The sequence below is a fragment of the Canis lupus genome, chromosome 14 (assembly GCF_048164855.1).
Source record: "Canis lupus baileyi chromosome 14, mCanLup2.hap1, whole genome shotgun sequence".
Taxonomy (NCBI): Eukaryota; Metazoa; Chordata; class Mammalia; order Carnivora; family Canidae; genus Canis; species Canis lupus.
In genome coordinates, this window is record NC_132851.1 from 33,437,783 (window position 1) to 33,464,989 (window position 27,207).

A 27,207-nucleotide genomic window follows, 5' to 3' on the forward strand; every position below is an offset into this window, starting at 1 on the left:
ATGGAGCCTGCTTCTCCCTCTGCCTATGTCTCTGTCTCTCTCTGTCTCTCATAAATAAATAAATAAAATCTTTTAAAAAAATGAGGTTTCTTTTCAAATGCATACTTACCATTCAAGATATATAAACTCGAGTTGCCTTGGAAATTTTAATCATACTATTTTCTAACTCATTTAATTATGACCGTGCTGCGCATCTCTTTCTTCATAGGGAGTACGTGCCACTCGGGGAGGTCCCCTGATAACTTCGTGTGTAATCACTGTAAGCTTTCGAGGCCAAGCAGATGGGTTGATCCCCTTTAAACATAAATATGGTAGGACATTCTAGAAGTGGTATACCTTCATCAGAATGTGGAAGCTCTGCAGGTACTTGGTATGCCCTGAGGATCCAGCTGAGATGTGTAGTGAGGGGAAAGTGGGATCATCCTGCCTCATCCACGTGGTGCAGTGCTGCCCACTTGCCAGAGGCGAGGGACTGCCAGGTGGATGAGGGCTCTCCTGGAGCCCTGCTCTGCCCCCGGTGCACGGTGTCAGGTGTGGAGATGGAGCGTCTCAAGACACTCCCACTACAGCCCCAAGGGCTGTTTCCTCCTAGGACATCTGCCATTTGTTAACTTATTCTGTGTTTTAAAATGTCACAGCCAGGGGATGCCCGGGTGGCTCAGTGGTTGAGCACCTGCCTTTGCCTTGGGGTCCTGGGATCGAGTCCCGCATGGGGCTCCCTGCAGGGAGCCTGCTTCTCCCTCTGCCTGTGTCTGTGCCTCTCTCTCTCTGCATCTCTCATGAATGAATAAATAAAATCTTTAGAAAAAATAAAAAGTCACAGCCAGTTTTGAATGGGAGCGGAAATCTAAACCTTGGGTTTCACAAGCAGACAGGCCTCTCCTGTCTCTTCTCCGGCATCATGGCTCCTTCTCTGTGGAAGATGAAATGTGCTTTAAGAACAACACTGCTCCTCCTGTTCTCAGTGTCCTCCTCCAAAACATGCCCCTACAGGGACTGCCGTTGACTCCTTTGCCAGAAGAACCAACTCTTCCAAATTTTCAGTGACTGGAAACATCCATGAAGGCCTTTAGGGAAATCCAAATATATTTCGTAAATGTACATGTAATTCTATAATGTAGATTTTGTTTAGAAGACTCAGTGAAGTCATGATCCTCTTTCTTTTGTGAGCTCACCTGGTTTTGATTATATAGTGAATTTGGGGACTTTAATTACAGAAGGGGGTTGTACCGATGGCAAATTTTCCCAATGCAGTGACTACTGGCATAATTTTTTTGACAGTTAACTAATCTCTAAATTGTTTCAATTATCTTGTTTTCCATAGTGAGAAATTTAATTAAAACAGAGTACAGATTGTAAAAAGGTTATTTATGAAAATGCATTTTAAATGGGAATTGAAAAGCCTAGGGACACCTTTTTATTTTAGATAAAAAGATGAAGGTTCTATAATTTTTTACATCCATTTTACTAGAAGCAAGAATAAGAGCCACATGCAATTTACTTGAAATGTCTATCAGGACTGTCACAAGTTGATCTCTTTCCTAAATTGCTTGAAAGGTTGACCTATTTTGGAAACGTAGAACTTTAAGAAATGATTTCAGGTTTTAAATTTATGTATTTAGAGGTTGTTTTTTCTTCTCTGTACTTTAAACAGAACAACCAGAAAAGTGTTTTGTTTAAGAGCATGGAGCCCTATGGAATGACAGTGTTGTCTCTAGGACATGGAGAACATGCCCTAGAACATTGTTTCTGTAATGAGGCTTGCCCGTTGCAGGGAGTGAGCGATGACGGTTGTGTCTGAGCTACCGTGATAGAGGTGTCATGTCCCTCAGGTGAAATAAGGCTGAGGCAGGGAGAGGACTTGAGAACCATTGGAATAGCCCTCTAGTGGATCCCCTACAAGAACCTGCCATCTTAGTTTTATCTCCTTGGACATTAACTAGTGTTCTTGGAGCTCAGTCCTTGCCATCAAGCAGATCAGGGTCTAGGAAGAAACACTGCTATCATCCTCACTTTGAATCCTTCCATAATGACCTGTCTGTTTCAGGTGGTTGTTCTCTGTTGGATCCATGAATATACACCCTACTTAAGATACTTTTCTTAGAAGAGTGTGGTCACTCCCTTTATTTATAGAATTATTTCCCTTACATTTTAAGTTATTGGTAAAAGGTACCATGCCTTTTTATCCACAGGGCCTAGCATATAGTAAGTAATTAATATTTGATTTCTTGATACAGAAAAAAAAAAACACAATTTAGCATAAGAACACCTGTAATTGACTTACACACAGAATATTTCAGGAGGATCAATGAAGGAAGATTAGCTGCTTGACACAATGTGGAAAGACCTAGAGGAGACAGCAAACCAAGCAGGGAAAGGTGCTAGCAGCTTAGGCAGGAAGAGCTGGAAGGCTTTCCCTGAGGTCCCAACATGCTGCTCTTCACAGGCATAGACCTCTGGGAGGGGCTGGCGTATGTGGGCATAGCCCTTAGAGGTGTGACACTACTGTTGTATTGACAAGGTTCATTATCATCTTTATGCTTTTGCTTTTCTAGTTAGCAGAGTGTAAGGTATGTAAGAGGATGTGGAACCTTGAAAGATATTTCAGGGCTAAAGCAGTTTAAAATAAAACCACATTGTCAGATTGGGTAACACAAGAGGAAGGCCAGCTGGCCATCCAGATATGTCCTCCAAGACCGGCATTGTCTGTCTCCTGGGGAGTTGATTACAGGATAGGGTTTGACCCTCTGTTTTTTAGGGGATAAGCAATATATTTATCACCATAGTTACAAGCAAAGGGAGGAATCAGACTGACTAGATTCAGATCTTTGCTGTGTCTTTAATTGCTGTGTAATTTTGGGTGAATTGCTTATCTGCTTTATGCCTCAGTCCTCAATTCTTAAATGGAGATATTAGTACTTATTTAACACATAGTGTTATGAAGATTAAACAAATTAACATACGGAAAGTATTTAGGGGTGCCTGGGTGGCTCAGTTGGTTAAACACCTGGCTCTTGGTTTCGCCTCAGGTCATGTTCTTCAGGTTGTAGGATGGAGCCTGGATCAAGCCCCCCACCCCCACCCCTACCACCACCAAGTTGAGGGCTCCATGCTCAGCAGGGAGCCTGCTTGAGGAGTCTCTCTCTTCCCCCCTGCCCCTCTCCCCACTCACACACTCTCTTTCAAATAACTAAATCTTAAAAAAAAAAAAAAAAGAAAGTATTTAAAATACTGCCTGACATGTAAAAAGTGGTATATAAGTAATTTTGGTTTTGGCTCAGAAATCTAATTCTTCAGTTTACCGAGTAGCTTTGTCTCTCATGGCAGACCCTTGTAAAATGAGCCCCAGACATTAATACAGTAGCCCCTCTTTGTCTGGGCAGATCTGTTCCAGAACCTCCAGGGCATGCCTGAAACCTCAGGTAGTGCTCAACAATATAGTCACTATGTGTTTTTCCTATACACACATACTCATGATAAAGTTTAATGTAGGAATGAGGCACAGGAAGAGGTTAGCAACAACAATAAGAAAATAGAACAGTTATTGCGATGTATTATAATAAAATTTATGTGAATGTGGTCATTCTTTATCTCAAAATATCTTACTGTGCTGTGTTCACCCTTCTTCTTGTGAGGATGTGAGGTGATGGAAGGTCCATGTGACCAGATGGAGTGAGGGGAATGATGCCGGCATGTGGCGTTAGCAGTTAAGCTACCGTTGACCTTCTGACAAGGGGTCACCAGGAAGGCCATCTGCTTCTGGGCTGTGGTGGACTGTAGGCAACTACAAGCACAGAGAGCTAAATCTTGGCCAAGTGGGGATTACTTTATATGAAGAGCAAATATCCAGGACTGTCCACACCCATGAAAACAGTTAAAATTAAAAAGATAATTTCCAGTTTTAACTAGAATGGGGTACAATAGGAATTCTCATCTGCTGCTGTTGGAACACAGACTGATAGAATGACTTCAGAAAAATACTTGATACCCCCTGTTAAAACTGAACACATGCTTCCCAAAGGCCCAGTAATGCTACTCCTGGGAACTGCTCAACAGAGGAGCATACATAGGTGCATCACAAGACTGGTATGAGAGCCAAGTGGGCAAAAACTAGAAAAAAAGCAAAATATCCATCAAAACAGGGGTGGATAAACAAGTTGCAATATGAAGATACAGACCAGTGCTTTCAGGCAGCAAAAGGGAACCAGCTGTTGCTACACAGGACAAGATGGACAGATTGCACAAGCACTGTGCTGGCACAGAGTAGTGGTTACCCTGATTCCATTTATGTAAAGCTCAACAGCAAGTTGATGGTGTTGAGAGTGAGGATAGTGGTTATTTCTGGGGGGTGGTAGTAGCTGAGGACAGGTCCCAGGGATGCCTCCAATGTGTGTGTGTGGGGGTGTTCTGGAGCTTGATCTGAGCACTGGTTACATAGCTCTGCTTACTTGGTGAACATTTGCTGAGCAGCACACTCAGGGCTGTACCATTTTGTGCCTTCTTTTGTACTTGGATAAAGGGTTTTGAAATATGGCCAGTTTATTTATGAAGAAGGCCATACTAGACAGACCCGATACTCTTGTTTCTCACAGAACAGTCCCATCTTCCTGCGAGCATGCCTGCCCTTAGACCAGGTGATGATCCGAAGCTTTCTTAGTCTAAAAGCTAAGCAAGGAGTAATCTTAGTCTTAACAGTATAACTCTGATAATCTGGGCTTATGTTTTACTTGTAGAGAAACCTGTGCACTGTGTGTCTGGTGTGCGTTTTTGTGGGGCAGGGGTCCCTTCTTCCTGGTGACACAGAGTCACTTGGTGCCTCCCTCCTGCTGTCATTCACTGAGGGGCCGTCTTCTCATGGGAAGAGTGACCGAATGAATCCATAACTGTTGATCATTCATTATTCATCCATTCATCCAGAAAGGACTTATTGAATGCTTCCTCCTGCCAGGGACTGGAGGACAAGGGTAGCAGAAAAGACAGGTGAAGCCCCTGTTCTCAGGGAGACTCCATTGATGAGAATCTGCCCCACATCTTCGAGCAGAGAGCAACTAGGAGAGGTGAAACAAAAACAACAAAGAAAACATCTTTAAAAAAAAAAAGATTTTTATTTTATGTATTTATTTGAGAGAGAGAGTGCAGGAGCAGGCATGATGGGGGAGGGGCAGAGGCAGAGGGTGAAGCAGACTCCTCATTGGGCAGGGAGTCCACTGTGGGGCTCGACCCCGGGACCCCGGGATCATGACCTGAGCTGAAGGCAGGCGCTTCACTGACTGAGCCACCCAGGCGTCCCAAGAAAACATATTTGAAAGTGTAAGAGGTAACAAAGCACAACCAAAACAAAACAAATACTGTCCAGCATCTTAAAGAAAAGGGGAGCCAAAGAGGTTAAGCTCAGCATTTCTCACTGGTTTTTCCCTTGGGGCAGCCTTCCTCAACTGGGCTTCCTCATCTGATTCATGGAATATAGAAAATGATGCTATGAAAGTACCGCCTTTGTAGATGCTTAGGAGAGAAGTGAATTCACTTTGTACAGAGGGGGTGCCGTAGGGCATCGGGCTTCATTCTCTGGTGGAACCCTGTGAGGGCTTTTGCCAGTTCCTGAAGAAATAGCAGAGAAGGTAGTTGAGCATTAAAAAAATCTGGAGTTTGGAAAAGTTAAAAAAAAAAAAAAAGGTGAAGTTTAAAGCTCCCAGATTTGGTTGCAGAGGGTTGATAACCCCCCTAGGCTTTGCATTGGAGCTCAGAAAAGCACTCACCCAGGAAGTCCCTGTCCCTCGTGGGCCAAGGCTAAGCTGGAGTTGCTCATTGTCCTAGCCTCCCACCCAAAGCAAATATAGATTCTCTCTGGAGAAATAACTCAGTGTAGGCTTTAAATTCTTTCTGTAATTTTTCATATGTAAGTACAAGTTGAAGCCACCATAAGAAAAAACTAAGAAAAAACTAGAGACAGTAGATTCAAATAGCAGATACAAACTTTATATGTTCTTTATGATCCGAAACTAAAAGATGAGTTCAAGCAGAGAACTAGGAAATATAGAAAATATAGGAAAATAGGAAATATAGAAATACAGAAAACAGATAAAATACAAAATAGAACTATAAAATACAAAAAAGAACTGAGTAAATGGTTTTCAGCAGATTAGATGCCGATGAAGGAAGAAACAGTGTCGCAGTCAAGTTAAATGAAGCAGGAAGACAAATCCTAGACAATACAGAAACTTTCATGAGGCACTGAATTTTCTAGGGACCACTTCTTTCACTTCAAGCCTGGCAGGCCCCAGATGACCTGGCACCTGTCCTCCCTCTGGCTCACTCCACTCCATCTTGCTGTCTCTACCTCAGGACCTTTGTGCTTGCTGCTCCTTCTGCCTGAAATATCCCCCTTCCCCTTAAACAAATCTGCATAAATGGCTCCTTCATTCACTTTTTGTTTTTGTTTTCTTTTTCTTTTATTTTTTTATTTTCATTTTTTTAATAATAAATTTATTTTTTATTGGTGTTCAATTTGCCAACATACAGAATAACACCCAGTGCTCATCCCGTCAAGTGCCCCCCTCAGTGCCCGTCACCCATTCACCCCTACCCCCCGCCCTCCTCCCCTTCCACCACCCCTAGTTCGTTTCCCAGAGTTAGGAGTCTTTATGTTCTGTCTCCCTTTCTGATATTTCCTACCCATTTCTTCTCCCTTCATTCACTTTTGTATGTAGAGTCCTTGCTTAAGGCTTCTCCGCTGCCTCCCCACCTCTTCTGTGTTCATGTGGTACTGTCTTTGTGATGCTTGGTTTTCTCTGTCTGCTTTCCCAACAGAATGTCAGCCTCACGGGAAGAAGGATGTGGTTTGGTTGTTCAGGACAATATCCCCAGTGCTTAGAGCAGTGCCTGGCAAGTAGTAGGCATTCAACAAATGCCCACCTCCTTTGGAAATTGGAAAAATTGATGTAAAAATCTTTCGCATGATGTGCATAATGTGACCTGAATACAATTTAGTAATTCGAATCCCTTTCTTCCATCTTCATGGGATTTCTGGTTGAATTTGGTTTTCTTTAATTTTCTGTATACAGTTTTTCCTTCTCTTGTTTGTGAAATTTCTGGGTTAACCCCTTTGTTATCTGATTTTTGTTTATTGTATTTCTGAGCACCTTGTCAGATTCAAACGAATCTAATTCTGTCTCAGGTACGAACTGAGAGGAGAGAAGTCATTCTGTGAATAACTGACATGACTGTGTTTTCACAAGCTGTGTTCACTTGTGGATAGAATCACAGCTGATGGGGGCAGCCACTTTTTCATCCGAAACCACGAAACCACGGCAGTTCGTACTAGCAGTGGCTGAATGGACATGCGGACCTTGCAATTTTAGACAGTTTTAAGAATGTATCACATTTTATAAAAGACAAATACCTGGATAGCTCTGATATTTCTCTGGCCTAATAATTTGAGAGTGTTAAAAGGGATAGATCTTTAAATAAATCCCCCTTTATTGGGCAGGTGTTGTGTCAAGCAGCTTTCATACATACTTTTTGGTTAATCCATACACAACCATTGATGATTTATGGATTATGCTTCCCATTTGGCAAATTATAAAATTGAGCTTTGAGGAGGTTAGGTTGATTTTCCCAAAGCCACACAGCTAGTAAGAAGCAGAGCTGGAATTTGAACACAGGCCTCAGACTCCAAAGACTGATAGAAAGAATTTGTAGGAGTCTAGAAGCTGCCTAATACATTCCTTATAGCTTATAAACAAACACCTAGGGATGTGATTTAATTGTCTAATTAATATTTTATTTAAATGATTATGGAAAATGTTCTTATTTAGAATTATTATTAATATTGTGATTTTTATCCTTAATTATAAAACAACTTGGTTATATGATATATTCATGGTCATTGGTGATACTTGACAAGGATATTATTTAAAACCGAGGGAAAATATATTTCTCAAAAGACTGTTTTTAGCTTAATGTTTGTTTTATAAACTCAAAATAATCATTATAAGAGTATAGACTTTTTAAAAAGATTTTATTTATTAGTGAGAGCGAGCCTGCTAGCATGAGTAGGGGGAGGGGCTTCAGGGGAAGGAGAAGCAGACTCCCTGTGAGCAGAGAGCAGATGAAGGCTCAGTCCCAGGACCCTGAGATCATGACCTGACCCTTAATAGACTAAACCACCAGACACCCCAAGACTATAGATTTTAATAAATTTTAGTGTTATATTATAAATGGAAACTTTTTGTATTTCAAAATGACCAAATATCACCATAATTAAAGTGAGATGTTATAGAGGGTAATTGTTTCCTTTTAAAAGGACTTAAAACTGATACATTATTTTTAAAATAACTGTCTTTTGTAAATTCTTCTGTTTAAAATGGCTTTTCCCAGCTCAAATGTTATGCTTGATTTTACTTATGACAGAAATAGAATTAAAAATAGGTCATGCTATTTCCTTTATCCTGGAAAATCTCTTCTTTTCAAAGCAAGATTTCTTTGGTATTTGGCCATGTGTCAGTTGGAGTTTTATAGGTCGGGAATGGCAAATGAACACTGTACCTGTGTGAGAACATGTTTCTCTTTCTGTAGCTGTAGAGTCTACCAAGTGTCCAAATCACCCTCTCATTTAAATTCCACATAGACAACTTCACTGTCAAAGATAAAAACTCCGAGGTGTAGCCTGTTGAATAAGTAAGTCTTTGTTACTGAGGCAAGAATTTATATCAGTACACATTTATTTCCTGTCTTTGTTTGTTCACTGTTGTTCATAATATTCTGAGTCTAAGAGACAGAATACAGAATTTTAAAAGAGAATTTTTTGCTGAGGACAGGCAACGTTGGTAATGTTTGACAGAAGAATTTAGGTGAGGTCTTAGTAGCAACATTTATAGTATTTTAATAAATATTACATCTGATCCTATAGTATCTCCTCAATTTGCATTCATCTTAAAGAAGCTTTGCTGTATTTCCTGCCACTTGGTCTGTACTTAGTTCTTGTTGTCATTTGTTCATTCAGCAAGGTCACTGTGAGCCTCCGATGTGCCAGCCGTTGAGCATACGTACAAAAAAACAGGCAAGGCCAGGGCCTTCCCCTGAGGACCTTACCGACTCAAGGGTGAGATGGGAGGCAGGAGGGTAATGCCAGGTCTCTTGTATAGGCAGGTCATCAGGTATCATGGAAGCACAAATGAGGGAGTGAAATTTCAGCCTGAGGTCTTCTGGTGGAAAACCTAAAAGGTGGTATCAGAGGGAACAGCAGGTACAGAGAATTTATAGCATGAAACGGTGAAGCTTCTCGAGGGTCTGCAGCGAGGTGCTACAGCTTCCCCTGCACGGTGTCTGGGTGGGATGCTGAGGCAGGCCCGCGAGAGGTTTGGCAATATGTGCTTTATTTGTTTTTACTTATTTAAATTCAATTAGCCAACATATAGTACATTTTAGTTTCAGATGTAGAGTTTGGTAATTCATCAGCTGCATATAACCCCAGGTGCTCATCACATCCCGTGCCCTCCTTAATGCCCGTCACCTAGCTACCCCATCCCCCCACCCCTCTCCCCTCCAGCCACCCTCAGTATGTTTCCCAGAGTTAAGAATCTCACATGGCTTTATTTTGTAGGAACAGGAGCAGTGGGTAGTGGAGGTTTATAAACAGGGAAGCAACAGGTTCCAACTCACATTTTAGTGGATAATTGTGGAGGAAGGTTTAGATAAGGGAGCACCAGCACTTCCAGGGAGATGAGTTAGAGTATTGTACTAGTCCAGCTGAGAACTTCTGGATGATTGTAGCACAGCCACCATGGGAATGCAGAGATTACAAGGAGGTAACTAAAGATTTGCTGCCAGGTGGAATGGTAGTGGGGTGGGAAAGCGAGAAGCACTGATTCTACCCAGACGAGGGTGCCTTCAGAGCTTTGTGTAGACTCGTGGTTTCTTAGCATTTTATTAGGGATGTGTATCATCTGTACTGCCCTACTCACAGGTACAGGACCCTATTTTAAAAGTGCAGCAAAGGAGATAAAACATCTTTTTGCACTGCATTTTAATAATGTTAGGGAGCTCTCCTAAGCATCTTCCAGAGGAAATCCATTAGGTTCTTAGAGCAAACAATTCATAATGCCCACTTTCTTCACTTTGGGTCACCTGAGGCATGGCTCTGGGGAATGCACTGACATGCAAAGGTATGCTCAGGGCAGGAGACAGGACCAGGTGGGGGTGGATCTGGCATGCTTTTTCCTCTGCAGACACTCAGTCCAGCAGTGGAGTGAGCATCCATGTATCGAGCAGCGCTTCCTATACCCCAGGCACTGTTCTTATTCTGTGTGAAACAATAAACAAGACACAATCTGTGTTTGTGGTGGTGGGAGAGGCCAAGAGTCATTTCCATGCAGTAATGGAGATGTGTATATCTGATCCATCGTTGGCATCACATGGATGTGGTAGACTCTGGTCTCATGGAACTGGGAGGATACAGGAGGAGAGGAGAGTCCTTTGAGCCTTACAGTGAAATATTCCCCTGGCAGAGAGGCGAGCACAGAGGCTTGTCGGGAGCAGCCCGTAGACTGGAAATAATTTTTGCCCTTGAGGCTCAGGACACATGTCAAAAAAATGAGGCTGACATGTTGACTGGGCCGTGTCACAAAGGAGAATTTTCTCTAGGAGAAAATACAGAAATGTGAGAAATTACACAAAGGTTTCAAATGTAAAGAAAATCGTTCAACATGTCTGAGCACTGCCAACAGGGACATAGTGAGTTCCCCACCCCAGGTTCTGGAAGGCTTTTTAGAGTAGATTCTCTGCTTAGCTGTGTGATTGAACTAAGTCTGTGACATCTCCTCCCTACTAGATTTATGATTCTACTCAATTATTTGTTAACGTACAACAAATAATGCATTCACTATTAAAATTCCTGCTCTGGCCTCAGAAAAAAAAAAAAAAAATCCAAAGAGGAATTTCTCAAAATCAAATTAAATACATAAGAAAACAAGCAACCAGTAGTTGGGAACATTAAGAGCATTCAAGAAGAAAAAAGAGAGAGAGTGAGAGAGAGCTGCTGATTCCCAGATCTCAGTCCTCCAACAAAGAAGCCTCCTGTTGAGGGGCTCTTACACTGCCCTTCATCATGGAAACTAATGTTGAGTCCTTTCTGATTAAACCCCCCAGTTGTTGTCTGCAATGACCTCCTCTCCTGCCTTGCAAAAGAGTAGCAAGTGATCAACAAGAATTCCCTCCACTCCCTCCTGGAAACTTACAAATGTACTTGCACCTACACTGAGCTTTTCCTCCTTCTCTCCTGTCACACTCTTCTTCACATTTCCTGGTATTTTTCAAGTGTCCATCGAACAGACAATTTTTGTAATGGGAGGAGGTGTGCCCCCATGGCCAAGGCCACCTGTGAAATCATCATGAAAGAAATTATGTGAGAATTGCAATTTTAATCTTTTAAAATTTTCCGTGTAAGAATATGGAAGTCAATAATTCAATGACCTAAACAATTTGAAAATTCAAGTAAATTTCTAGCATTGTCGTATCTGTCAGAATAATTGAACAAGGAATGAATGACCTAACTGTAGGGTTAAAATAGTATAGCACTTAATGTTTTAGTTCTTCTTTTTTTTAAAGATTTTATTTATTTATTCATGAGAGGCGCACAGAGAGAGAGAGAGAGACACACACACACAGGCAGAGAGACACAGGCAGAGGGAGAAGCAGGCTCCACGCAGGGAGCCCAACGTGGGACTCGATCCCTGGTCTCCAGGATCACACCCCGGGCTGAAGGCGGCGCTAAACCGCTGAGCCACCAGGGCTGCCCAACGTTTTAGTTCTTTAAGAAAGTTCCACTCATTTACAATCTTGATTCTTTAGGCCTAGAAGTAGACTTCTCCACTTGGTGAAGCCACACTCTTTTCAGGCTCCTAACAAATTACTGAAGAACCACAAGCTCCGCATTGCCACACTGCGCAGCAGGACGACCTCGTTGCAGGTCTGGCCCTCCAGATTCACCCTTGGTCTTCTCTGAAATTGAAGAATTTGAAACCACGAGGTGGATCTTGTCATTCAGAATCTGAGTCCATGCTCCTTAACGTGGCCGTTCATGATCTGGTTCATGGGATTACTCAGTTTACTCAGTCTCCTCACTCTCTGCTCCTCCGCTTGCATCCTACAGTGTACCCACAACAAGCTGCTTGCTTCCCTGGATGGGAAGGCTGCTCAGATGTCTGTACCTCTACTGTTTTGCACCTGCTGTTCATTCTGCCTGATTTTTATTTTTAATGCATTTCAACAGCTGCTTTTGCTTTTCTCGGCTTTTGAAACTAAGTGCTAGCATTGGCACTTCTGGGAGGCTTCCCTCTCCATTCCCGCTTCCCTTTGGGCAAGTTTGTGCCACGTCAGCGCTCACCATTGCCATGGCATTTGCCATATCGCGTTACCATTATCTCTTTAATGATCTGTCATCTCTCCTGTGCCATCTCACACCAGAGTAGACGATGATGGTCCTTTTCCATTCATCATGTCTAACAGAGTGCCAGGAACAGGGTAGGTGGCAAGTGGAAGTGTTTTGTGTTTGTATTTTTTTTTTAATTTAACTTAACATTATTCTTTCCACTAGGAACACCAGCTTCTTTTAGTTTATTAGTTCACCAGAATTATCGGTAATACCTGCATTATAGGACTTATTATTCAAATCACATCAATTTTATTGTTGTTTTGAATGTATCCTATCCGACAGCTTTCTCCTTCTTGCATTGGTCATTGGAAATCACCACATTAGTCACCTGCCTGTGGTGACTGGGAGGAACACTGGGGTTTATATACTGTGTGCTAATTGTATTCTTACATTCTTTTATTCTCCCTCTGTCCCTATTTATTGAGTATTCTTTTTATATGCTGTTCTGTCTTGTGCTCAAAGTACTGGACATGTAGCTCTTCAACAAATATTAAGTTCCTCCTTTGTGAAAGAACATTTTTTAAAAAATTAGGTGATCATGTACAAAATGTATAAGCCTTTTCCTACAGAAACAGTACCATCTCTTGGTATTGATATTTGCTTTACAAAATGAAAATCATTATAATATAACTTCCTATTTAGGTATTTGTGTTTTCCTAAGCCACATAAATCGAGGTCTAATGTTTCATAGATGCTTTGTAAAAGAGAACAAACTAAGGTAATCACTTTAAAACCAGTTAGTTATTTGGCTCATACCCTTGCAGGCAGTAGCTTCTGATATTCTTCATCTGTTAGTTGTATTATTTTAGAAATCCATGTCTTCGTGGGTAATGCTTTAGGATAATAGTTATATGAGCTATCCTTCATAAAGTTCTTAATACATGTCAGGCATTTTATGGAATGTGTACATATGTGTGTGTACACAATTTCTCATCCCTTCAAAAAACTTAAGGGATTCACAATTCACAAGTAAAGAAACAGATTCTGATATATGAATGACCCTTACTAATGAAATCATTGTTAGTAAATTATGGAAGCCCATCTAACTTCAGAACCGTTATCTTAGCCCTTGACTAAGATCTGGTGTTAATCAGTACACTGATTAACATTGGTAATACCAATGTTTCAAAATACCTAGGTGTTATATTTAGGCTCATTTAAATATTAAGTAAATACCAATCAATCCAAAGTCACTATGTAATTGACTAACACCAGAAACTTGGTAATCAGTTTTAGGGTAGGATTCATACTTTCATGGCATAAATGTCATTGCAATATCTTTAATTTAGTCTTATAAAATGATCATTTCTTTGGACCTTTTTGAATTCCACAATGCTTTTAAAATAACTGTAGTTGGGCAGCCCCAGTGGCTCAGTGTTTTAGCGCCACCTTCAGCCCGGGCATGATCCTGGAGAAATGGTATTGAGTCCCACATCAGGCTCCCTGCATGGAACCTGCTTCTCCCTCTGCCTGTGTCTCTGCTTCTCTCTCTCTCTCTCTCTCTCTCATGAATAAATAAATCTTTAAAAAAATAAAATAACTGTAGTGCACTTGTTATTACATCTGCAGAATGTCCTTGGTTTGAAGCCTATCTCCAGTAGCACCAGGAGGATGGCTTTTGCTCTTGTTGGAGTTTTTTGTTGTTGAGATGTAAGAGCTCTTCATATATTCTGAATATGACCATTATCACCATATGTGATTGGGAAATATTTTCTTCCATCCTATGGATAGTCTTTTCACTGTCTTGATAATGTACTTTGATGCATAAGTTTTTAATTTTGATGAAGTCTATTTTGCCCTTATTTTCTTTGGCTGTTTGTGCTTTTGCTGGTATATCTAAGAAACTACTGACTAATCCAAAATCACAAAGATTTACACCTGTGTTGTCTTCGAAGTGTTGTGTAATTTTAGCTTGGATACATAGATGTATGATGCGTTTTGTATTAATTTTTGTATATGGTGTAAGCTTCATTCTTTTTTATGTGGGTATCCAGTTATTCCCACACCATCTATGGAAAAGACTATTTTGTTCACCACCAAATTGTCTTGGTGCCCTGTTGGAAATGAATTAACCATAAACATAAGGGTTTATTTCTGTTCTCTTGTGTTGATCTGCATCTCTACTGTTTTGATTACTTAGCTTTGTAGTAAATTTTGAATTGAGAAGATATATGATCTATCCAGGAGGAAGTTCCATGTATAATTGAGAAGGATGTGTTTTCCAACCTTACTGGGTAGAGTGTCTCTTAGGTATAATTGGTTTCTTTTGTTGAAATCTTCTGTTTCTTTTTTTAGTTTTTAAATAATTTTTTTAGGTGTTCTTTTTATTATTGGAAGTGTGATATTGAAGTTCCCAACTATTCTTGAATTGTCTATTTCTTCCTGTAATTCTGTCAGTTTTTGCTGCATGTATTTTGAGGTCTGTTGTTATGTATGTGTACATGTATACATACATTTTTATAATTTCATCTTGATGGACTTTTTTTAATCATTATATGTGCTTTTACTCTGGTAATAAGTTTTGTCTTAAACTCTGTCTTGTCTGATATTGATGTAACTATGGTAGTTCTCTTTGGATATATATTTCCATGGTGTCTTATGTCTTTTTTGTACCTTCTATTTCCTTTTGTTGTTAGATACTTTTTATTGCATCACTTTAACTCCATTGTCATTTCTTTTTCTTTTTTTTTTTTTTTTTAAGATTTCATTTATTTATTTTAGAGAGAGTACATATGCATGAGTGGGTGAGGGGTACAGGGGAAAAGAGAGGGAGAGAAAATCTCAAGCAGAGCCTGATGCAGGTTCAGCCTCACAACCCTGCAATCCTGACTTGAGCTGAAACCAAGACTTGGATGCTCAACTAAGCCATCCAGGCGCCTCTCTTTTCCTGTTTTTTTTTTTTTTTTTTTAATTATTTTCTTAGTCTGCCATACAGATTACAATTTACTTTTTAACTTAGGTCAGTCTTTTTCATAACTTATATCAACTTAATTTTAATAGTACACAAAAACTTTGTTCCTCTTTAGCTCTGTTCTTACCTGCCCATCTTTGTGTTGTTACTGTCATGCAAGTTGCAGCTTCATACATTGTGTGAAGCCTATCAGCATACAATTGCATGCAGTTGTTTTTTAAATCAAATAAGGGAAAAAAGGAATTACAGCAAAAACGTATTTATAGTTTTGTATTTCCCTAAGTAGCTGTGTCAGTGTTATTTACTTTTTCATGTTTCACGGATTCAAGTTACTTTTTAATGACCTTTCACTTTACCTCAAGGACTCCTTTTAGTATTTCGTGTAGAACATTTCTGCTACTGATGAATTCTCGGTTTTGTTTACCCAAGGATATATTAATTTTTCCATTTTGAAGGATAATTTTGCTGGTTATACAATTCTTAGTTGACAGTCTTTTTCTTTTAGTACTTGGAATGTGGAATCTCATTGTCTTTGGCCTCCATGTTTTTTTCTTGAGAAATTAGTTTTTGATCTTACTGAGGATCTATTGCACATGATGAGCCACTACTCTCTTGCTGCCTTAAGATCCTCTCTTTGTCTTTCAACATTTTGATGATGTTGTATGTACATGTGGGTCTCTTTGAGCTTACCCTACATGAAATTGGTTAAGCTTCTTGGATGTGGAGATTAAAGGTTTTCATCAAATTTAGGAATTTTTTAGCCATTATTTCTCTATTTAATCTTTTTTTCTCCTTACTTTCCTCTCCTTCTGGGTATCTCATTATGTGTATGTTCATGTTTGATGGTATCCCACAGGTCTCTGAGACACTATTCATTTTTCCTTATCATTTTTCCTTTTGTATCTTCTTCCTCAAACTGGATAACCTCAATTGATCTACCTTCAGGTTCACTTATTCTCTCTTCTGCCTAGTTGTATCTGCTGTTAAACCTCTCTGGTGTATTTTTCATTTCAGTTATTATACTTTAAAACTCAAGAATTTATTTGGATTCTTTATTATCTTCTATATATTCTCTATTTGGTGAGGCATTATTCTCATATTTTAGTTCTTTAGACACAGAATATCCCTTTAGTTTCTTGAATATATTTCAAATAATTGATTTAAAGTCTTTGCTTAGTAAGTCCAGTGTCTCAGCTTCCTTGGGGACAGTTTCTGTTGATTACTTTTTTCTTGTGTATGAATCATATTTCATGTTTCTTTGTATATCACTTAATTTTTAATTTTTTTTTATTTATTCATGAGACAGAGAGAGAGAGAGGCAGAGACACAAGCAGAGGGAGAAACAGGCCCCATGCAGGGAGCCTGATGTGGGACTCGATCCTGGGTCTCCAGGATCAGGCCCTGGGTGGAAGGTGGCGCTAAACCACTGAGCCACCCGGGCTGCCCTATCACTTAATTGTTTTAACTGGAGATATTTAATTTAATGTAGCAACTGTAGAAGTCAAATTCTCCTTCCTACTAGTATTTTTTGTTTTTCTTTCATATTTAGTGACTTTTCCAAACTAATATTGTAAAGTTTATTATGTGTTGTCACAGACATGTGTCTCCTCTTACCTTAGTGGTCAGCTAATGATTGGGCAGAGATTTTATTGAATGCCTGGAAACTAAGTCCTTATCATATTGGAACAAGTCGTTAAGACTCAGCCAGTTGATTTACAACTCTTTCCTTGGCCTTGCCTTTCCTTCTTGTGTTGTACTTACAGGTCATCCTGAGGAGAGAGTTCAAGGCCTTCCCAGGTTTGCCCTGGGCATCTACCTGGTACGGTGCAGGCACACAGCCTTCTAGATTCCCAGGAGTATGTCAGAGCTATTTAAAGGGCAAATGGATATCTCATCCTCCCACTTCTCTTACTGGCTTTTGATTAGACTGTTGTTTGCTCTACTGCCTCAAGCAGCTGAAATCTTATATAATTGCCTCTGATTATTTTCTTTGAATACCCCCAGGGAAAAGGCTTTTTGCACTGAATGAGCTCCAAGTCACGTCAAATGCAATCCTCTAAGAATGAGGTTTTGAAAGAGCTCCACCCTTCTCTGCTTCCTCCAGTGGCTCCCAGCCTACTGAGGTCCACTATGGTTACAGCTGTTGGTGGTCAGGGCTCCTGCAGAGCTGGGAGTGGTGGGTGGGAAAAGGACTCATTAAAACATCCCAGAGCTCACCCAAGATTCAGACAAGCTTTTAAAAATGAGTGCTCCTTAGATCTCTGCAAACCTTTTGTTAATTTTCAGAGTTTTGAAAATGTTGATTCTGACAATATTTGCCAGTTTCTTTTTGCTGTAGTAGAGAAAATTTTGAAGGTTCTTACTCATCATTTTCACTGACATCAGTTTTATATTTTTCTTTACGCTATACCTAGATATATATTTAAATGTTAGCTGGATTAATAAACAGTCACTAAAAGAAGAGTGGTCCTTTTTTTCCAGAAACTTTTCTGACCTTTCTTTGTACTTCTCCTGTTTTACTTTAGGACTATGATGATGGATATGGCACTGCTTATGATGAACAGAGTTATGATTCCTATGATAACAGCTATAGCACCCCTGCCCAAAGGTAAGAGTTGATCTCTGATTACCCTGTTAACCACTTTTGCCCATCCACATATGTGTACTCTGGGAAATGGGGATAACCAGGCAGCAAGGGTAATGTGACTTGGTTTGCATTGTTTTTTGTTTTTTTAATTGGAGAAGCACTCTCTGTCTTAACCAACTAGTACATATTATTCCCCCCAAATTTATCATAGTATTAAAATAATGAGACTTGAAAAATAAAATTGAATTTTTTTTTTACCCTAAAAATTTAACTTAGTGTTCAATATATTCTAAGGAGGAACAGTGTCTACAAAGTCTGTGGCCATCCAAGTCCTAAGGCCCAAAATCACATCAGCAATATGTAAATATCCTACATTGTCAGTGCCTGAGGTGGAAAGCCCCAGAAGTTTTGTTTGGCATTCAGATAAGGTTTCTGTTTCTTAGCAGCAGTGATCCTGTTTTCTAACAATTTCAAATTCCTATTTGTGAATAATGAGTTAGCTCCAATTCATTTTCTAAAGAGGTGTTTACCCAGAAATAAGTGTTATCAGAGGCAAAACAGAGCTTGATAGTTACCTCTTGTGGTAATATACCTTGATGTTCACTGATATATGAAATCAGTGTTTATTCCTGTTCAGAATGTTTTCCTAAATGCCTAGAAACCTCTTCCTTTATGTTCAAAATTCTAAGTGGAAGACAAAGACATATATACAAAACAAAATATTGTCTTTATTAAGCATAAAAAATATGGACTGTATGGTTGTTTTGATGAAGTATAAATTCACCTCTGAACTCATATGGTGCCAGGCAACTTTGAATCAGTAGCTACCATTATGCAGTTCTAGTACCAAGATTGACACGGTTCTTTTTGGCTCATGTCAGAATTTTTCTCATATAACTTGTAACAATTAAGAACCTTCAGACTTGGACTCTCAATTGGTCTTTCGGAATGGAAGCCTGGCACATTGTGTTTGTATCCTTGACAGTCTTGGGACACCCTATGAGGACTGGTACTAGCTGGTGCTAGCCAGGACTTCACATACAGTATCGCATGTAAGTGTCCAGGCCACTTTATCAGGCATGTGGCACTGTTACCCCTGTGGAGATGAAGAAAAGGAACCCAGAGCACAGGATGAAGTATTTGCCAGAAATCCCACATGGAACCTTTACTCACATGTCTAATTTGAATGGTAACAGCAGGGGTTAATGTATCTCTATTTTACAGTTGATGAGATGAGGGCCCAGAGAAGTCAATGACCAATCCAGAATGTGAGCTCAGACTTAGAAAGCTTATAGCCTTTCCACTTTAAGCTGTGATCATGATAATAATAATGATGGTTGGTACCATTATTAATATGCTAGATCACAAGCATTCACTCCTTCAATCATTTATTCAGCCTGCACTACTAAATGTCCATCTGTGTTGGGCTCCATGCTTGATGTTTGGAATACAAAGATTATTGAGACAGAGACCCTTTCTTTGAAAAACTCATAGGCTAGAAGGAAACATTCGCTCAAAAAGCAGTGTGATGTTATCATTGAGAGGTCTGAGGAACAATTCAGTATTTCCAGAAGAAGCCAGTGCTAAAGTCTGGCTGAGAATCCTGAGGACATTTCACTGAGTAAAGCAAAAGGGGAGTGGGAGTCACTAGGGGGACGAACAGGGAAGGGCATTTCACAGAGCTGGAATGGCAGGGTACGGGCCGTGCTGGTGGAACTGCACTTCATCTGTAGAGCTGGGAAGGGTGCTGCACGGGAGGGAGATAAGGTGAGAGGTGGCACAGTCCCTATGGGGCACTGAGGCTCGGGGCTGCAGGCAGCACGCAGGAGCACTACGGAGCCCGGAAGGGCTACAGGCCAGGGCTGCTACGTTTCCGCTTGGATTCAGAGTCATTTCTTGGCAGTGGAGGGGCTGGACAGGCAGATGGTAAGCCGAGAGGCAGAGGCCAATTAAGAGGCTGGTACATTATAAGGCCTTTAAATGTCAGGGAAGACTCACTTAAAGAGACATCTTGTCTGACAGCCAGTCTGCCTTCTTTGAAGTGATCTTTTCAGTGTTGAAACCCGTCACACCTGAAGGAGGACAGAGAATCACATGAGAATTGCCCACGTTGACAAATGTAGAAGCCACTCTTTGTTAGGTATGCTGAGTATTCGTTTAATCCTCATGACCTGTGACATAAACATCAGTCTTTTCACAGAAGAAGGAAACTGTGATTTATAAGAATTAGGGAACTTGCCTAGGATCACGCCACTTATGAGCAGAGGAGCAGGCTTTGCACCCAGGTCTGTGGCTGCACATGTCCTAACTCACCCCTACCAAGCGTCACAGGTGCCATGAAGCAGCCGGTCCACTGTAAACCCAAGGGAAGTGGCTGTACTGTGGGGCAGGCTGAAAAGATGGTTCTGTGCACTGTATGAGTTTGCGAGAGTTACTGTAACAAATTACCACAGCCCAGGTGGCTTAAGCAACGGAATTTTATTTCCTCACAGTTACAGAGGCTAGTAGAAGTCCAAAGTCTAGGTATTCGTGGATTTGGTGTTTTCTGAGGCTTCTTCCTGTGGCCTGTGAATGGCACCTCCTCTGTGTGGCCTCATGTGGTCCTTCCCCTGTGCATGTGCATCCCTGGTACCTCCACATGTGTCCACGTTTCCTCTCTTCTGATGGTGCCAGTCAGATTGGATTAGGACCCACATGCAGCCTCACTTTAACTGAATCACCTCTTTAAGGGCTCTGTCTCCAAATACAATCCCATTTGGAGGTCCTGGAGGCAAGTGGGGCTTCAACATATGCTCTGAGTGGGGGACCCAATCCAGCCCATAACATGCACATATTAGAACACTGGTTTAAACACAACACTCTGTGTCTCAGAATTAGAAATCCACTCTACACCAGTTAGGGTAGCAAACTTTCAAATCCTCTCTAGGAACAGATAATATTAACATGGAAATCACCACCACCACCACCTTCAGCTGTTGTACATTTACTGTGTGCCTGCTGCTCTCATCCTGTCTCCCCTCTTGACATGCCCTGAAATGTTGCAGAATTCAAGTCTAAACATGTCATCCCCTTATATACAGGTTCAGAGAAGTTAAGTGGGTCATCCACACTCAAAAGACAGAGCAGTGGTCCAGACTCAGCTTGGCCCCACATTCTTTTTGTCCTTTGTCCCATTGTCTCTCCACTCTCGTCTCGTCGTGGCTTTGATTTCAGTGGCTGGAATGAATTCCTATTAGTATTTCCCATATACAGTATTCAAAAATCTGATACTTTGTGATGCTTTAGAAGCCCATAGGAATTAGGCCTCCATCTGAACTGGAAGGGTTGCCTTATCAGACTTGGACTACCTTAATCAAACCTAAAATTTCATTTGTGCTGTGTATTGATGTTGTAAACCAGGACTAATGAAATTAGGAGCCTTATTTTTCCCATTTTACATTAGATCTTTTCAGCATATAGCTGAACTGCCACACTCTCAAGGAGCCTGCAGCCTTAATATTCACTAATAGATAATGCCTTGTAGCACTCAATGATCTGTAATCTACAATTCCTTGATTTTGACACTTCAGTTTCTGTAAAATTAATTTCGTACTTCAATAATTCTCTCAATCAGAACTTGAAAGCCCATTCTGTGCTATAGTTGTAAGGTTCAGTATTACTGCAGAATTCTTTACCTGGTCTGCTTTGAGAGTATAGAGCTATTCTGAAAATATTCTTTGACACATCATGGTGTGGAAGAAAGAGCATGAGCAGAGGTTCAGCTGCACTGTCCACCGTGGTAGCCACTAGCTCATGTGGCTGTTGAACCTTGAAATGTGGCTCATGCAGATTGGGATGAGCCGGACGTGCAGGATACACACCAGGGTCCAAGACTGAGCATGATATAAAGAATATAAAATAACCCTATTACTAAAATTAGTTTTACCTCTTTCTTTCTTTCTTTCTTTCTTTCTTTCTTTCTTTCTTTCTTTCTTTCTTTCTTTCTTTCTTTCTTTTTCTTTCTTTCTTTCTTTCTTTTCTTTTTTCTCTTTCTTTTCTTTCTTCTTTCTTTCTTTCTCTCTTTCTCTCTTTCTTTCTCTCTTCCTTCCTTCCTTCCTTCCTTTCTTTTTCTTTCTTTCTTTCTTTCTTTCTTCCTTTCTTTGGCTACTAGAGAATGTCAAATTACAAATCTCTCTTGGATAATGCAGAGTTAAAGACTCTGGCTCACTCTCTGGCACAGCAGCACAGTGTAGTATCTCCTGATTAAGGCACCCCCTTACCCCTTGGGGTAAGCAAGTCAACTCACCAGGTGCAGAAAGAAAATTAGGGAGGGTCAACCCATATTCATCTTTTAAAATTTCTATTTCCATGTTTTGTGTTGTATATAAATATAATCTGTTAATACTCTAGTGCATGTGTTACATATAAACAGTTGCAGTAATAAGATCAAAAATGGTTTTCTTTCTGATACAGATGTGTTATCAAAAACTTTTGGATATCTTCTGGCCAACCTATATTTAGACCCCAGTTTAATTTTTGCTGGTTATGTGGCTTTGGGCAAGTTATTTGACCTCTCTAAGCCTCACTTTCTAAAATGTAGACCTCTATTTCTTCTTTAGATGGTCAGCCTGAAAGTTGAATGAGACAGGAAAGCCCACAGTCTCTGGGAACGTTTGCAGGATGTGGGGAGCATGTCCTCCATAGTGTCTTTTCCGTGAGAGAATTAATAGGGTAATTTGTGTAAGGCAGTTAGGACAGTGTGTAAGGAAGGGCAGTGTGTAAGGCAGTTAGGGTGGTGTATAAGGCAGTTAGGATGGTGTGTAAGGCAGGGTGGTGTGTAAGGCAGTTAGAGCAGTGTGTAAGGCAGTTAGGGCGGTGTGTAAGGCAGGGCGGTGTGTAAGGCAGTTAGGGTGTTGTGTAAGGCAGTTAGGGCAGTGTGTAAGGCAGGACAGTGTGTAAGGCAGTGAGGGTGGTATATAAGGCAGTTAGGGTGGTGTATAAGGCAGTTAGGGTGGTGTATAAGACAGGGCAGTGTCTAAGGCAGTTAGGGTGGTGTATAAGCAGTTAGGGCAGTGTGTAAGGCAGGGCGGTGTATAAGGCAGTTAGGGCAGTGTGTAAGGTAGCATAGTGTGTAAGGCAGGGCAGTGTGTAAGGCAGTTAGGGCAGTGCGTAAGGCAGTTACACACAGGGCAGTGTGTAAGGTAGCATAGTGTGTAAGGCAGGTCAGTGTGTAAGGCAGTTAGGGCAGTGTGTAAGGCAGTTAGGGCAGTGTGTAAGGTAGCATAGTGTGCTAAGGAAGGGCAGTGTGTAAGGCAGTTAGGGCAGTGCGTAAGGCAGTTACACACAGGGCAGTGTGTAAGGTAGCATAGTGTGTAAGGCAGGTCAGTGTGTAAGGCAGTTAGGGCAGTGTGTAAGGCAGTTAGGGCAGTGTGTAAGGTAGCATAGTGTGCTAAGGAAGGGCAGTGTGTAAGGCAGTTAGGGCAGTGTGTAAGGCAGGGCAGTGTGTAAGGCAGGGTGATGTGTAAGGCAGGGCAGTGTGTAAGGCAGTTAGGGCGGTGTGTAAGGTAGCAGAGTGTGTAAGGCAGGGCAGTGTGTAAGGCAGTTAGCACATTGTACTAGTAAATCCTAGTTCCTGCCCTCCTTCCCCAGTTCTAAATCACTCTGCTTCTCATTCACGTAGGGAAGGCACTAGAAGATCTGGAAGGATGTGTGAGTAAGTGATTTACAGGGAGAATGAGAAGCGAGAGGGGACCCTGTGGAGGCTGCGTCCCCTGGGATGGCCTGGGATTAGCAAACTGAGCAGCGGTAACCCACTTGAAAACAAAATAGGGCAAGACAGCAGGCCCATATATGGCTGGCCGTTGGGCATTGTTACCTGCTGTGTGCACGGGTCCCTTTCAGTAATGACATTTAAACTTTATAAGCTGTAATCATTTTATGGCACCGTTTTGTAGCAGAAACAGCAGTTTCTCTCAGGAGGTTTTACAAATTAGGAATTTTTTCTCCCAATTTTCAAATACCTTGTATTTAAATTAGAGTACAAATGAGAATCCCTGCAGAGTGATAGAAGATTCGGTAGAGTTCAGCTACATTTCCCCATTGATTTTTGTAATGACCTTGATAGTGCTAATATTGTAGTATAAAACAAAGCATTGTTTCTCTAACTTCACACATTTAATGAGTAGCAAGCTGTCAACACAATTGCTGTGAAAAGAAATACGAACTATTCTTTATAATATTGGGATTGTTCTAATATACATTGGCTCAGAAATAGTTATTGATTGATTTCTTTAGACACCCCTCCTGAGTCACTATGGTGAATAAAATGAGCAGGTGATAAATGGCCTCAGCCTTCAGAAACCTGCCCCTGCCCTGACATGACTTGAGACTTCACAGAAGTCCTAATTTCAACTCTCAGAAACCATTTGTAAATATATCCATTTTGTTGTAAATTAAATAGAATTCAGTCTTTATTGGATGTTTTATTTATAATCCTACAATAGTTGCAGCTGGGTAGCATGATGACCACAGGTAATGACACTATATTGGATTTGGGAAGTTTGCTGGGAGACTGGATTCCAAGTGCTCTTACACACAAAAAGGTAACTATGTGAGGAGAAAATACATTAAGAGGTTTAATGTAATCATCATTTTTCTATCATCATGTTTACAACCTTATAATTTTCCTTAAAAAATCACAGTATCTTAGTATGTGTGTCTAATAATTGTAAATTCTCAAAGGAATATTTGTTTCCTACTGTGAACACAAAGAAAGTAGAACAAAAAGCGTTTCAAAAAAGTGTTAATACCCCTGAGCATAAGTGGATGGCTGTGCGGTGAGGATAGTGAGTTTCTAGATGAGTTTAATACGACCTATCAGTTTCCCAAGAGCTTTGTGGTTTGACTGTACTTTCAAGTACATATTTCATTCCATCTTCCAAAATCTCTGTGAAAGCACTTAAAATTTCTGAAGAAAAAAAAAAAGGAATTAGGAATAATAGCTGCTGGTTTTGGAGTATCTGTTGAGTTTAGCACTCAGCATCTATGTTCTTTCTATACAGTTATCTCCAATTTTTGCAGCGCCCAACAACACGGTGAGTTTCCCGCCCACAGAAGTTGAAGGATTGCAATGTAAAACAACACCTCACCCCTTTATCCAGATAGGCAGGGTGATGAACGCAGCCAGAAGCTATTCCAAGGAAAGCAATGAGACACGATTTAACCTTGCCATATGCCTGCCACCTCGCTGCTGTTGCTTCTGTTGGCAGCTTTAGGATTGTATGTCCTGCAATGCCTTCTCAAGAGCCGACTGCAGAGGTTGGAAGAGGATTTGGAATTTCCATTTTGGAAACGGTGACCTGTTGTTTAACTTAAGTTGTCACCGTTTAAACATCAGTAAAACTGTTTTTCAGAAGACATTTGCCATGTGGTGTCATTGTTGCCTGTCTTGGACTTTGAAAATCAGTGATGGTTTGGCATGGATTAAGAGATTGTTAATTCTGCCTCGTAAAATTTCTGTCAAGTATACTTTTACCTAGTCTGCTCCTCTGGGATTTTGTCTGCTTGCTGCACAACCACTGATGATGCCTCTTAGCACCAACTGAGCCGTGTAAGCTGGCAACAAACAAACACATCCAGCCTGTATTGTGTAGACATTGGTGAAAAGCAGAGATACCAGCCCAAATTATACTGTAAACCCATAGCTTCCGTAATTCTCAGCCAAGGACTCTGAGGTAAGAAAGAAAGGAGGGAGGACTGTCGTGAAAAGGTGAAGCCAGTGCCTAGAAGGGGAAGGGGAAGGGAGGAGCAGGCAGGAGTGTTGGCAGGTACAAGAATTGCACTGAGGATCGTCATTACACACTGACCCTCCAGTGCAGAGTATTGGTTACACTAAGACAGATGCATGTGTGTGTGATGTCTGTCTCCTCAGATACTAACTTTAACCTCAACAGGTGGAAATGGTCATCCCCATTTTATTCTTGAGGACACTGACACCCAGAGAAAGATTTAATAAGTGGCCCAAGTCTACCCACTTGGTGACTATTGATTTCAGTCCATTTTCTTTCTGTTATAGGAGTGTCTTTCCAGGAGTCACACACCTACCACTGATGTCTCACAGCATGGTTTCAGATGGCACACAGGCAGACCTTTTTTTTTTTTTTTACAGTTCTAATGATAGATTTTAAAGTTACTAGGAAAATATACTTAGTGTGTCAAGCACATGATTTTTTTATTTATTGCTATAATTCAATTATGATGCATTGAAATGGAAATAAAGTCAATACAGAGAGTAATGTTAAGTCCTGGTAGGCTGAGTGGTGCAGAGGGGTGACAAGTGCTGCCAGCGGTCCAGGAGGGACTGCAGTGTGGCCAACGCTGCACTCTGCCTTTGTTGACTGGGTAACTGCCAGCCGTTAGTGTGCCACTGCCGAAATGGGAAGGGTGGTCAGTGAATCTGAGCCATGATCAGGCCTCCCTTGGAGTTCCTAAATTTGAACCTTGACCGTACTGAAAGCAAGCCAAGAAGTTTTATAGCTTCAGCAGAAAATTCCTTAGAATTAAATTAATAAAAAATGAAGAAAGAATTTCCAGATTCATTAAGTTATTAGCACAGTTTGAAGAAATCAAATATCAGTTGAGTACTTAGGAAGTGTTCACTACTGTATCAGATGTCCGTATGCCTGCCGTTTTGTTTTATCCCCCAGAACCTCTCAGATGGTCAGGCCTTACTTTAACAAATAAGGAAAGTGAGACTCAGAGAATGTGAGCCTGTCCAAAGTCAAGCCTCATACCCAGTCCTCTTAGAGCTCAAGCCCATGCTCTTCTGCTCAACTTGGAGGCAACAATTAAAAAAAAAAAAACCTGTCCCTATAAATGTGGAGAATACCCACCTCTTGCATTCACCATGTGGAATCTTCATGCATGATCTTTACGGGTGCGTAGGAACACAGGAGTGGGGCAGACACAGGCTAGTGGCAATAAATCAGTTGCCACTGTCAGTTCACTCTTTCATGTTCTTGAGAATACATGAGATTTATCACTGAGGAATTGCAGAATAATGGCAGTATGTGAAAACAAAGTCCACCAGGGAGATGTACTACATCATTTGGATTTAGCGCTGCCATCTGCTTAATAGCGTTGAGAAGACTAAAGCGGTGCTTATGATCAGCCATTCAGAGCAGCGACAGATGCTGCAGAGCGCACGCACAGGGAAGGAGGGTCACTGCTGAAATGTAGAGTATGCGACAGGGTTCCCCAAAAGTTGGGGTGTTGCTTAAAACCCAGATTTTAAGCCTTCAC

General features: G+C 40.9%; 1 protein-coding gene and 1 long non-coding RNA gene across 22 annotated transcripts in view; one reads left to right on the forward strand and one right to left on the reverse strand.

Moving 5' to 3' along the window:
- Positions 1-27,207, forward strand: part of KHDRBS3 (KH RNA binding domain containing, signal transduction associated 3) — a 185,743-nt gene that overhangs the window by 123,337 nt on the left and 35,199 nt on the right. For 9 of the 20 annotated variants that reach the window (XR_012006862.1, XR_012006863.1, XR_012006868.1 and 6 more), the window contains exons 7-8: positions 6,808-6,882; positions 17,867-17,949. Coding sequence is in view for 12 of the 20 variants with exons in the window: in XM_072774609.1 (XP_072630710.1) it covers positions 6,808-6,882; positions 17,867-17,949 (158 nt within the window). In the remaining 8 variants the exon portion in view is untranslated. Of the gene's footprint in view, positions 1-6,807; positions 6,883-17,866; positions 17,950-24,968; positions 25,326-27,207 lie in introns of those variants that run through there. The other 11 variants (XR_012006864.1, XR_012006866.1, XR_012006869.1 and 8 more) reach the window with 5 other exon arrangements.
- LOC140603884 (uncharacterized) lies at positions 917-18,585 on the reverse strand. 2 transcript variants are annotated; one of them, XR_012006872.1, is made up of 6 exons: positions 18,504-18,585; positions 11,253-11,374; positions 9,661-10,637; positions 9,091-9,215; positions 8,545-8,665; positions 917-1,067 (listed from the first exon to the last, which is right to left on the reverse strand). It is a non-coding gene; the product is annotated as an uncharacterized lncRNA (long non-coding RNA). The 2 variants fall into 2 exon arrangements; XR_012006871.1 differs by lacking the exon at positions 917-1,067 and adding an exon at positions 5,137-5,598.